Source organism: Anomaloglossus baeobatrachus, chromosome 3 (genome assembly GCF_048569485.1).
Source record: "Anomaloglossus baeobatrachus isolate aAnoBae1 chromosome 3, aAnoBae1.hap1, whole genome shotgun sequence".
Taxonomy (NCBI): domain Eukaryota; kingdom Metazoa; phylum Chordata; class Amphibia; order Anura; family Aromobatidae; genus Anomaloglossus; species Anomaloglossus baeobatrachus.
This window is the reverse complement of record NC_134355.1, coordinates 258,752,384-258,764,461: the sequence shown is the minus strand read 5'-3', so window position 1 is coordinate 258,764,461 and position 12,078 is coordinate 258,752,384. Positions and strand designations below refer to the sequence as shown.

Sequence of the window (12,078 nt, the reverse complement as noted above, 5' to 3'; positions counted from 1 at the left end):
ATTAAACGTTACAATCTGCACTTGAATTCTGTTGTAGAGGTTTCATTTCAAATCCAATGTGGTGGCATGCAGAGCCCAACTCGCGAAAATTGTGTCACTGTCCAAATATTTCTGGACCTAACTGTATATTGGTTAAAATCACATAAAAAAACAAAGTTTACAGTGTACGATGCACATGAAAGGAGTGAGGACACCATAGAAACAACACAGTTGCTGTGGCTTAAATAGCATGGATAAATTACAATAATTTCTATGAACCTTAATATGACAAAAATACAGTCTATAGTCACAGTATTCCAATGTTACAAATCATTCATGACTAAACCATTGTATAAGCACGTCTGAGGTTCTATCACAATCAGTCCGATTAGATATTTAGTGCATAGGTTTAGAACCAAAGTGAGCTGGGTTGACTCCAAGTGAGCAATTTACCCACTCTAAATTAAACCAAACCTGCCATATGAGTGGAGCCTGATCTATTAGCCTGTTTGTACCTGGTTAAATTTAATATGAAAAATCGGCTCCCTAGTATTCTGATATGGCTCAACATTATGGATTAACTGGATAGTGCAAGTTAAATGGTTAAGCTAGCTTTCAGCAAACCGTGTTATGAAGATTCATACCTATGTTGGATTTCGTCAGGTGTCACCTCCAATTGGTTTGAATTTAGAGTGGGTAAATTGCTCACTTGGAGTCAACCCAGCTCACTTTGGCTCTAAATCTATGCACTAAATATCTAATCGGACTGATTGTGATAGAATCTCAGACGTGCTTATACAATGGTTTAGGCTATGTGCGCACTAGGCCGTTTTACCCGCGGATTTACCCGCGGTTTTGCTGCAGAGATTTCTTGAGAAATGTCTGTAATCTTCCTGCAGACATTTCCCAGCAAAACCTATGGGAAAAAAATAGCTGTGCGCCCGCTGCGTTTTTTTTCTCAAGGAAATTCTTTCTGAAGATTTTCTTGAGAAAATTTCTTGAGAAAATGTGCATGTCACTTCTTTTCCGCAGGTACCAGCGGAATACCCCCGGTATTTCACTCCATTCACTGTAATGTAATTGCGAAATACCGGGGGTATACCGCAGGTAGCAAATGATGTGCAGTATAGCCGCGATTTACCTGCGGTAATGTTCATCGCTGCCTGCGGTTTTGCAGGAAGTGATGTCATTATGACAGAAGAGGAAGCGGAGCAGAGTAAACACACGTCACACTCCATGGACGCCGCACAGAAGCGCTTCCGTGTGACCTCCAGGTGCCCGTGCAGTCTGTAGTCTGCTGCAGCCCCACGGCTGCACACACAGCAGTATCCGTGTCTGCCCGAAGTATCAGCAGCTTGTTACGCTGCAGCGCAGGCAGACACTGACACACAGCAGTGCGTGCAGCCGCGGGGATGCCGAGCGCTGCTGTCAGGAGGTTAGATGAGATCATTACCTGCTGTGACGATCTCCTGCCTCCTGACGTCACCGCGGTCACTGCCTTCTATGCCCATCTCGCGAGCGACCCGAGATTGTCACTAGCGGTGACGTCACGGGCTCTCGCGATACTGCTGAGAACGCGGCGGGCATAGAAGGCAGTGTCAGCGCGGATGGCAGGACTGCAGGAAATCATCACAGCAGGTAATGATCTCCTCTAACCTCCTGAAGTCAGCGCTCGTCATCCCCTGCAGTGACCTGGGCTGACCTATTGATGTTAGCTCAGGTCACTGCATTGCTCTTCCAGCCAATGGGGAACATTCTGTTCTTCATGGACTTGGACAGGGAAATGGTATGGATCGCCGTGGGCCCCCCCCCTTATTGGATTACGCTGGACCAGGATTTGATTGTTCTTGTCAATAAATTGGTGAAAGAGGGAATGTGGGGAGTGTTTTTTTTTTTCAAATAAAACTTTTTTTGTTGTCTATTTTTTATTTCTTACTGACTGGGTTTGTGATGTCAGGTATCTGATAGACGCCTGACCTCACGAATCCCAGGGCCTGATGCCAGGTGACATTACACATCTGGCATCAACCCCATATATTACCTGTTTGCCACCGCACCAGGGCAACGGGATGAGTTGGGGCGAAGCGCCAGGATTGGCACATCTAATGGATGCGCCACTTCTGGGGCGGCTGCAGCCTGCTATTTTTAGGCTGGGGAGTGTCCAATAACAGTGGACCTCCCTAGTCTGAGAATATCAGACCCCAGCTGTCCGCTTTACCTTGGCTGGTGATCCAATTTGGGGGGGACCCCACGTTTTTTGTTTTAAATTATTTATTTAATGTAAAATAACAGCGTGGGGTGCCCTCTGTTTTGGATTACCAGCCAAGGTGAAGCTGCCAGCTGTGGTCTGCAGGCTGCAGCCGTCTGCTTTACCCTAGCTGGCTACAAAAATAGGGGGAACCCCACGTCATTTTTTTTTAATTATGTATTTATTTTTTGGCTAAATACAAGGCTAGGCACCCTTTAGTGCCACATGAAAGTAACTAAAGGGTGCCAGCTTAGAATATGCAGGGGGGTAGGACATTATATAGGTCTTTCTCATCTATCTATCTATCTATTCATCTATCCATTTTTCCCTCTATCCATTATCTGTCTATCTATCGATTGTCTATCTATATTATTTATTGCAGTTCAGCATAAAAAAACCGCAGGGACCAACCTACGGAAAAACCGCGGCAAAATCGCGGGAAAAACGCATGCGTTTTTCCCGCGGATTTGGTGCGGTTTTTTACCGCAGGTGCGGTAATCTTCAACTCCCAGAAGTTTCGCAAGAAATTTTCTTGAGAAAAATCACTTTTCTAGAGCGCACATAGCCTAAGTCATGAATGATTTGTAACATTGGAATACTGTGACTATAGACTGTATTTTTGTCATATTAAGGTTCATAGAAATTATTGTAATTTATCCATGCTATTTAAGCCACAGCACCTGTTGTTTCTATGGTGTCCTCACTCCTTTCATGTGCATCGTACACTGTAAACTTTGTTTTTTTATGTGATTTTAACCAAAATAAATTGGAATTTGTGTGATATAAGGTACAAAAACACTTTATTGAATCATATATGTGAAAGTACTTTCAATTTCTTAGCTCAGAGTGATTTGATAAACTTTACTTTCTTGGATTTCAAAACTTAAACATCCGAGCTGACCACTAAAGGTATGTAGAGAATTAGCCTGATAGTGCCAGTATAGCACTGGCTTTAGGTTATATACAAAAATCCTGGTGATTGGTTCCCTTTAAGCATCTGAGGTTTTAAATAATCACACTCTAGATGAGTTAATTAATTAATTAATGTAGTTTCTAAAATGTGGTTCTACTGTTTTGGCAACTATTGAGCCCTAAAAATTCAACATGGCATTCACAATCTATTCAAGCCAAAAATGGAAATAGCACTACTTTTTCCAATCTTCTGTGTCCGCAGAGGCTAGTTTCTGACTATATGTGGGGTATCATCATACTCGGGAGAATTTTTCAACAAATTGTACAGTCCATTTTCACCTGTTACCCTTGTGAAAGTGAAAAATGTTTGGCTAAATGACTATATTTTGTGGTGCTACAACTGAAGTGCTGAGAAAAGTGTTCCACATTTCGGCCATGATAATCCTCCCTTCTGAGGTGTTGCCGGTGCACCAGCTATGCTGGACAATTCCTCCTCCTCCTTTACCTTGTTTTTAATTGAGCCCTCGCTGTCAAGTTGGAACTAAGTCAGTAGTGCATCTAGCAGCGTAAGCCTGTGTTCCAGCATTTTCCGATCCCACTCCAGTGACGGAAGTAAAGATGGTAAGTGGTTATTGTAGCATAGATCCAGCAGGTTGGCCACAATTCTGCCAACTTGGCGCTCATTATGCAGGCACATGTATTGGCTCATGTGTGCCAGGCTGCCCCGAAGGCAATGACAAGCTGTCTTCGGTTGAAGGTGTGGTCTGTGTCCTTTTATATCCCCCCAGCCACACTCCAGTGATGCCCCTAAGACAACTTCAGTGCCATTCAGCTGTGAAAATGATTTCTCCTCCTCATGCTCCAAAACTGTCCCCTGGCTGCACACTTGTGTACCTGGCCGCTGTTGGTACAGGAATCCACCATGTGTGGACCTCATACCTGATAATAGTGTGAATGGTCCCTGTTCCTCCTGCTCCTCTTTTTCCTGTGCCACCAACTTATCCATCATCGTCTCAAGTATATTTTCTCAAGCAGGCATAGAAATGGGGTAGTAATTCTGATGATGTCATCATCAACATTGGCCATAGTGGTGGAATATTCAAAGCCGCGCAACACTGCACACACATCACGCATTGAGGCCCACTCGGTGGTGAAGCGGTGTTGATCCACAGAGCGACTCACCCGTGCGTACTGCAGCTTAAAAATCACTATTTCCTGCTGCTGCTCGCAAAGTCTCTCCAGCATATGCAAGGTGGAGTTCCACCTTGTTAGTACATCATATCTGAGGCGGTGAGCGGGAAGGCAGTGCAGACAGGCTGGCAGCAGCAGGGTGAGAATGTTGAAAGCGCGCTCACACTACATGCACTTTCAGCAGTAGCTCTGACATGTGAATTCAGCATATGTGCCAGGCAAGGGATGTGTGTCAAATGGACTAGGGCCATAGCTGCTACCAGATTTTCCCTGTTATCGCACACCACTAGGCCGGACTTAATGTTCAACCACTCATCTGTCTGTTTGATCACCGCCCACAACTCCTGCATGGTCTGGGATTTGTCCCCTAAACAGATGAGTTTCAGAATAGCCTGCTGACATTTCCCCATGGCTGTGCTGAAGTTCGTGGTGCAAGCTTTACACTGACTAAATGAGGAGGTGGTGGAGGAAGCAGAGTTGGAGAAGGCAACATGGACAGAGAAACGTCCAGCAATCCTCATTGATGATAGGACATGCGTTAAAATGCTTCCTGCCTCTGTCAGCCACCGCTACAATTACCCAGTGGGCAGTTAGGGAGATGTAACATCCCTGCTAGTGCTTACTGGTCCACTTATAAGTAGTTATGTGGACCTTGCCATTGATGGCTTTGTTCTGTGCACACCTGATTTGGTCCACAACATATGTGTGCTGGGCAGGGATAGCACACCTGGAAAAGCAGTGGCTGCTGGGAACAATGTACTGTGGGACAGACACTGCCTTAATTTTTTTTAAGTGTCCAACTCCACCAACCGGAATTACAGCATTTCAAAGACCAAAAATGTTGAAATGCTGCCGTACAGGACCAGGGCGGGGTGGCTGGGTAAGGAGGTGCTTCATCTTTCTCTCCAGTGTTTCAGGGATGGACAGCTGATGCTTCCATCAGATGGTGTGGAGATGCTTAGTGACACTGCTGGTTGTGGTGGTGATGTCACATCCTCTCTTTTCAGGGAGGTAGGTGACTCTATTGATGAAGAGGCCGAGAGCACAGCAGAAGAGGGAGCACCAATGTCAAGGGGTTGTAGGGCCTTTATGGCCCATTCTTTCAGTACCGCAAAGTCCAGCTCAGGGTGCTCCAGGGCCCACAACCGCAGCTGCTTGCGATCTTCAGCGGACCCCAGTCCCCGCAGAAACTGTTCCTCTAACATCTTATTGCTGTTGGCCTCGTTGATGGTATCCACCCACTTCAGGGTTCGGAGGGCCGTCTGCAGGCGCAGGACATAGTCTCTGATACTGTCTGCGGGTCGCTGCTGACAGTGGTAAAACTGCATCCGTAGCTCGGCTTCGGTGCGGGTCTCAAAGGCGGTCTGGAGCTTTTCAAAGATGGTGGTCACCGAGGCCCGGTCCGCGTCGGCCCAGGTCTCCGTCTCCTGCTCGGCCGCACCGTTCAGCTGCCCCAGCACTACCGCTGCTCGCTGTCTGCCGGTCATGGCATACAGATCGAGAACTGAACATATCTTTTTTCGGAACGCCTGTAACGTGTCAGGCTTCCCACCATACTGGGATAACCAGGCAGCGCTGGGCATGTAGGGCAGAGATCGGCATTACCTGGCCGACCGCCGGACCCGTGGCCTCCTCCGCTCGTGCGACCGGAGCAGGGGCTATCGCATTTCCGTCTTCGGGCGCCGCCACTCCTGCGGCTGATGCCCCTTCACCGTCTCCGGTAGGCGCGGACATTTTCTGTTTGTCCCCCCCTTGGTATTTTCCGAGCACTTCACTTGCTTTTTGCTCTGCTCTCGGGGGGCGGGGCTTCACTTTTTTGTGCCCTTTCTGTTCAGGGAAGACGGCTAGGATGGGAACTTTTCGCGCCCAGGATGGCGGATTCTCCAATTTTTCAGCGGGACGCCGCTGGCAATGATCTCAAGGCACACTTCCACAGGTAAGTGGACGGTTCTATCCTGTTCGTGACGCCAGAAGAGTCGATGTATACCGCCCCGCAGGCTCGGCTGCGACCGCCGAGCCGCTCGGATCCATGCTCGTAGTGCGGGTGGTGGCTCGAGCCTCTCACGGACCTGGGGGTCACGTCACTCTGCAAGGGAGTTGGCGCTACACGCGGGGACTTGACGGGGAGTTCCACGGCCGGAGCCGCGGTGGTTTGGTTTGGGATGTAAGTTCGTGACGTCACCCATGGGTTGTGGTGAATGGATGGACACCACCGCTGCCATTAACTGGGCCTCCTGGGGACAGTGTTGCGCAGCTTGGTGTTGACCCCTTTGTGGGTAGGGGAGCGATGGTCCCGGGGGCCCGAGGGAGGTTCTGAGGCGGGGGAGCGGGTTGGACGCTGGTGCGATGCAGCGCGTTGCGCGGCCCGAAGGCCCTGGTGTACTCACTATGACACAAGACACCGGAGTCTCTGGTAAACCAAATTGGGTGATGAACGGGGCCCGCAGCCGGCTGCAGCTTCTCCCAGAATAGGTTGGTGGTTTCCGCCTTTCTCCTGCACCTCTGTGTGTAAATGTTTGACTCCTATGCCTAGACACCAGTAGTCCGTTCCCTGACTTGTATATGCCGTAGGAGCCTGCAGATGCTGGCCCTTTGGGTCTCTATACCTTGGCGGTGGCTTTACCCTGTATGGTTGGGCTGTTGTCTTCTAACGGGGCTTATGTGTGATAGGTCCTAAAGTCCAGTCCGCAATCAGTTGATTTGACTCGGCCCTGTTGGTTCAGGGCTTTGTCTGTGTCTAAGTATCCCTCCTGGTGCTCCGGTTTCCAATCGGTTCCCCGGTTCGGTACCAGCGGGCCACCGTAATCCCAGCTCCTGCAGGCGGCCACCACCGTCTGCCTCCTTGACAAAACTACTCTGCACTCACAAGTTGAACTTGTGTCTGTTTTTCCCGCCTCCAGGCCTGTGAACTCCTCAGTGGGCGGAGCCAATTGCCTGGCTTCGCACCCCTGGTGTGGACATCAAACCTGGAGGGTGGTGACAAGGTTTTTAGTTTGACTGATGTCACCTAATCGGAAGGGAGTGTGGTGTTCTGTGTGACTACCTGGGACGACCTGACTAGTCCAGGGCGTCACAGGAGGAGTCTCAGATCTTTCTTGTGTGTACTCCACTGCAGCTCGTGATTTGAAATCAGATGGCTCTTTATGCAGGTGGTGCTCAGTTTCAGAACATTTATGCCTCGCTTCAGTTTCTGACGGCACAGCGTGCAAACCACTTGTGTCTTGTCGTCAGCACATTGCCTGAAGAAATGCCACTCCACGGAGCTCCTTTGAGCTGCCTTTGGAGTGCCCAGTCAGACGGCGTGGTGGTCAGTATCCGATGACTGCTAAGGGCCGGCTACTGTGCTTTTGCGCCCTGCTCCCTCTAATTAAATTTTTATGCTTGATCGTCTGATATTGCTTTTACATTATGTTACCGTGGTCTTTCTTTTTTAACTCCCTTTTAGCCTTACTGTTAGGGAAGTCATCTCTCCTAGTTTATAATTTCTTATTTATTGTCCTACACAATAGCAGCAATCATGGCACTTTGGCATAAGAATTCAGGAAATAGTGCAAGTTACTGGATATCTATGCTCATCTACGTTAGGTGAATGTTTTGAGAAGAGAACACCGGGAGGTCTCATAAGTGTATAACAACCATATTTACACTGCAGCCTTTTTTATGATTCAAAAACAATAAAAAAATTATTGATTTTACATGATCTAAAAAAATCTATGTAATGCCTTATTGTGGGGTAATGTTTTTAGCCAAAACTTTTGAAGCACACTTAATGAAATGATCAGTTTACAATACTTACTGTTACATTGCTTTTCATCTGCAGTACAGCATTGAACGCTCCCAACTAGAGAAAAGAACCCTTCAGATATCAGTGTGGCATGCCGGAAGGCTGAAGAGAAAGGTCTTTCTAGGAGAAGTTCTTATTCCACTGGAATTCTGGGATTTTGAGGACAATTCAACTAAATCATTTACTTGGTACCAGCTAAAAGCAAAGGTACAGTACAATTTATTAATTACTTGTAAAAAGAATATTTTATTCGCTGCTGAAGACTATAATCATTTACCAAATTGAAATAAGGAAAGGGGAAGAAGGAGGAACTACTCATCATTATAGGAGGAATGTCAGATAGGGTGTGGTGCACGGATTGCTCCAGGCGGGTTCCAGGGTGGAATATACAGATGAAAAATAGGCTTTAAATGTAGCAGCCACTATGTCAAAAATCAAAATCTAAAACGTAACATTATTTAAAAATATTAAAAAAACTGTGAAAGACAGAAATCATAGCAATAGATGTCCAGTGTCTGGTTTATGCATTTCCAGCAAACACTTTTGATCATGGTAAGACACTTTAGGTTGAGCACCCTAAGGGGAGGCTCTGTCGGGAAGATGTTGCCCTACCAGACTACTCTTCTATCAAACTGAGCATCAAAAGGAAAATAAACCCTTTCCTCATAGTTCACATTCCAGTGCTATGTACCGCTGGCTACCTGAGCCCTTACCTAGTAGAACTTGTTCAGACACACGTCTTATCAGGTTAGGGCTATGCAGTGACACTGGTTGTATAACAGCAAGGCACACAACCAAAAACATTTGCAAGACTTGTCTATGATAGACTATGAGTTGATGGTTGCAGCTATTTTACAACTGCATAGCAACAACCAAATCAGACCCGCAACACACATCCATTTAATTTGTAGGTGTGCGGTACGTATTTGCACGTACCGGAGACACGTAGACACGGAGACCCATGTTAATCAATGGTAGATGGCACACACACACGTAAAATCGCACGGAACGTGTGTCCGTGTGGTAAGTATGTGTGTGCGCTTTTTTACATGGACAACATGTCCATTTTTGTCCGGCAGCACGCAGGCACGGACTCGCTTTAGTCTATGGGTCCGTGCCTGTATGTACCGCACACGGAGTATGTCCGTGTTCAGCACGTTTCGTGCGTGTGCGTTATTACACTAGCGATCTTATTTTTATTTTTTTTTTAATTAAATTCAGTATACTTACCTTTTTTTCTGTTGTTCTCAGTCATACTTACATTGGCGCTCGTTTTTTTTCTTCCCCCGGCTCATACCGCTCCCTGATCACCAGCGCGGCGAAGAACAGCTGTGCAGAGAATACGCGGCAACAATTACTTTGAATATGCCGGCCGCCCATTAATCAATCTCGTATTCCCTGCTTTCCCCACCCACAGACGCCTGTGATTGGTTGCAGTCAGACACGCCCCCCACGCTGAGTGACAGCTGTCTCAATGCACCCAATCACAGCAGCCGGTGGGCGTGTCTATACTGTGCAGAAAAATAAATAAATAAATAATTAAAAAAAACGGCGTGCGGTCCCCCCCCATTTTAATAGCAGTCAGATAAAGCCATACGGCTGAAGGCTGGTATTCTCAGGATGGGGAGCCCCACGTTATGGGGAGCCCCCTAGCCTAACAATATCAGTCACCAGCCACCCAGAATTGCCGCATACATTAGATGCGACAGTTCTGGGACTGTACCCGGCTCTTCCCGATTTGCCCTGGTGCGTTGGCAAATCGGGGTAATAAGGAGTTATTGGCAGCCCATAGCTGCCAATAAGTCCTAGATTAATCATGTCAGGCATCGCGCTATTGCCTTCATTAGCTGCATGGAGGTGACAGGAGCGGCGGTGTCTTCTGCAGCTCCGGTCAACCTTCATGCAGCACAGCTGGATGCGACGCTGGAGGTCCGTGGATTACGCCGGACATGGGGGGCTTTGTTGGGGTTAATAAATTGGTAATGAGGAAATTTGTTAGTGTTTTTTATTTCTAATAAATGATTTTTTCAGGTGTGTGTGTGTGTTTATTTACTGTAATTTACAGATTAATCATGGAAGGTATCTCGGGGAGACGCCTGACATGATTAATCTAGGACTTATTGGCAGCTATGGGCTGCCAATAACTCCTTATTACCCCGATTTGCCAACACACCAGGGCAAATCGGAAGAGCCGGGTACAGTCCCAGAACTGTCGCATCTAATGTATGCAGCAATTCTGGGCGGCTGCTGACTGATATTGTTAGGCTGGGGGGCTCCCCATCCTGAGAATACCAGCCTTCAGCCGTATGGCTTTATCTGGCTGGTATTAAAATGGGGGGGGAACCGCACGCCGTTTTTTTTAATTAGTTATTTATTTATTTTCCTGCACAGTATAGACACGCCCACCGGCTGCTGTGATTGGGTGCAGTGAGACAGCTGTCACTCAGCGTGGGGGGCGTGTCTGACTGCAACCAATCACAGGCGTCTGTGGGTGGGGAAAGTAGGGAATACTAGATTGATTAATGGGCGGCCGGCATAGTCAAAGTAATTGTTGCCGCGTATTCGCTGCACAGCTGTTCCTCGCCGCGCTGGTGATCGGGGAGCGGTAAGTATGAGAGAGGGCTGCTCACTTCAGTCACTCGGGGGATTAGCGGTCACTGGTGAATCCTTCACAGGTGACCGCTAATCAGTACGCGGCACACAGACAGAGCCGCGGCATGACAATGAAGTCGGGTGAAGTTCACCCGAGTTCATTCTCATCGCGCAACTCTGTCTGCTGTCAGCCGACATGTATCAATGACATTGTGCAATACACAAACGGACATTCCACACAGACATTCCACGTACACATACACGGGCATTTTACACACAAACACGGACATTTTACACGTACACACGGCCCGCATACGCCATCACACGGCTGCCATACGTACCGGAGAAACACCCCAAAAAAACGGAACACGGACCCGAAAAACGGACCGTGTCGCACGGACGTTTTTTTTTGCGGAAGTGTGTTTTAGGCCTCAGACAGGGCACATGCCGGTTGCGACATGCACACATTTTGTCTTAATGTCTAATAGGGCCATGTCACATTTTACTTGTGACACAAAAATCCATTGATTTTAGATTTTTTTTGTGGTGGTCATTTCAAAATAACATTTTTGCGAGGCACCCGCCACTGGTACCATGCTAAAAATTCAACAAGTGTCATGCACCTCAAAATTAATTCCACTCCTTATCTTAATCCTGCCCTCCTCTCATTAACTAAAATAGCAGTTGCACTCAAGTAAAGGGAAGGAGAAAAAAACAAGTATGTGGAGGGTGAACATTGGAATATAAATATGCATTACTGTCAAGAAAACATGAAAAACATTTTTTTTAGCAAATAAAGGTGGCCAAATTTACTTGTGCCCAGATACCACGTCAAGGTGTAACTCTCATCTGGGTCCTAGTCTAATTGCTTGTCCAAACTGAATGTTTATATTAATTCAGTTCATCTTAATCCTGTCCTCCTCTCATTAAAACTGGAATTTGAAATGCTAGTCTTAATGAATTGGAGCATATGATCTTCATAGGGAGCCTCCAGTGTCACTGTACAGCCCTTGTCTTAAAGGAGTTTTCCCACTAACAACATTAATTTTAAAATTCATTTTAATCAACAGATCTTGAAATAATAATAATTTGCACAATTGGATGTGTGTGAAAAAAAAATGTTCCTGTGCTGAGATAATCTTATAAATGTGTTCCTGCTATGTACTGCGTAATGGCCGTGTCTGACCGTATAGGAACATGGTCTGATCATAGCACATCTCCTGGGCAGGTGAGGAAGTAAAAAATTATACAAACTTTACAGCACACAAAAAAATATTTCTGTGAGGTAAATAATTTTTTAAAAACATAGAGGGAAATGTTTTACCTCACAAAATGAATCAGTTGCGATCCCATGCTGTAATGTCTGTATACT

General features: G+C 46.8%; 1 protein-coding gene across 2 annotated transcripts in view; it reads left to right on the top strand.

Moving 5' to 3' along the window:
• Positions 1-12,078, top strand: part of SYTL3 (synaptotagmin like 3) — a 232,743-nt gene that overhangs the window by 201,567 nt on the left and 19,098 nt on the right. For both annotated transcript variants that reach the window (XM_075338237.1, XM_075338238.1), the window contains exon 12: positions 8,151-8,321. In XM_075338237.1, the coding sequence (XP_075194352.1) occupies positions 8,151-8,321 (171 nt within the window). The remainder of the gene's footprint in view (positions 1-8,150; positions 8,322-12,078) is intronic.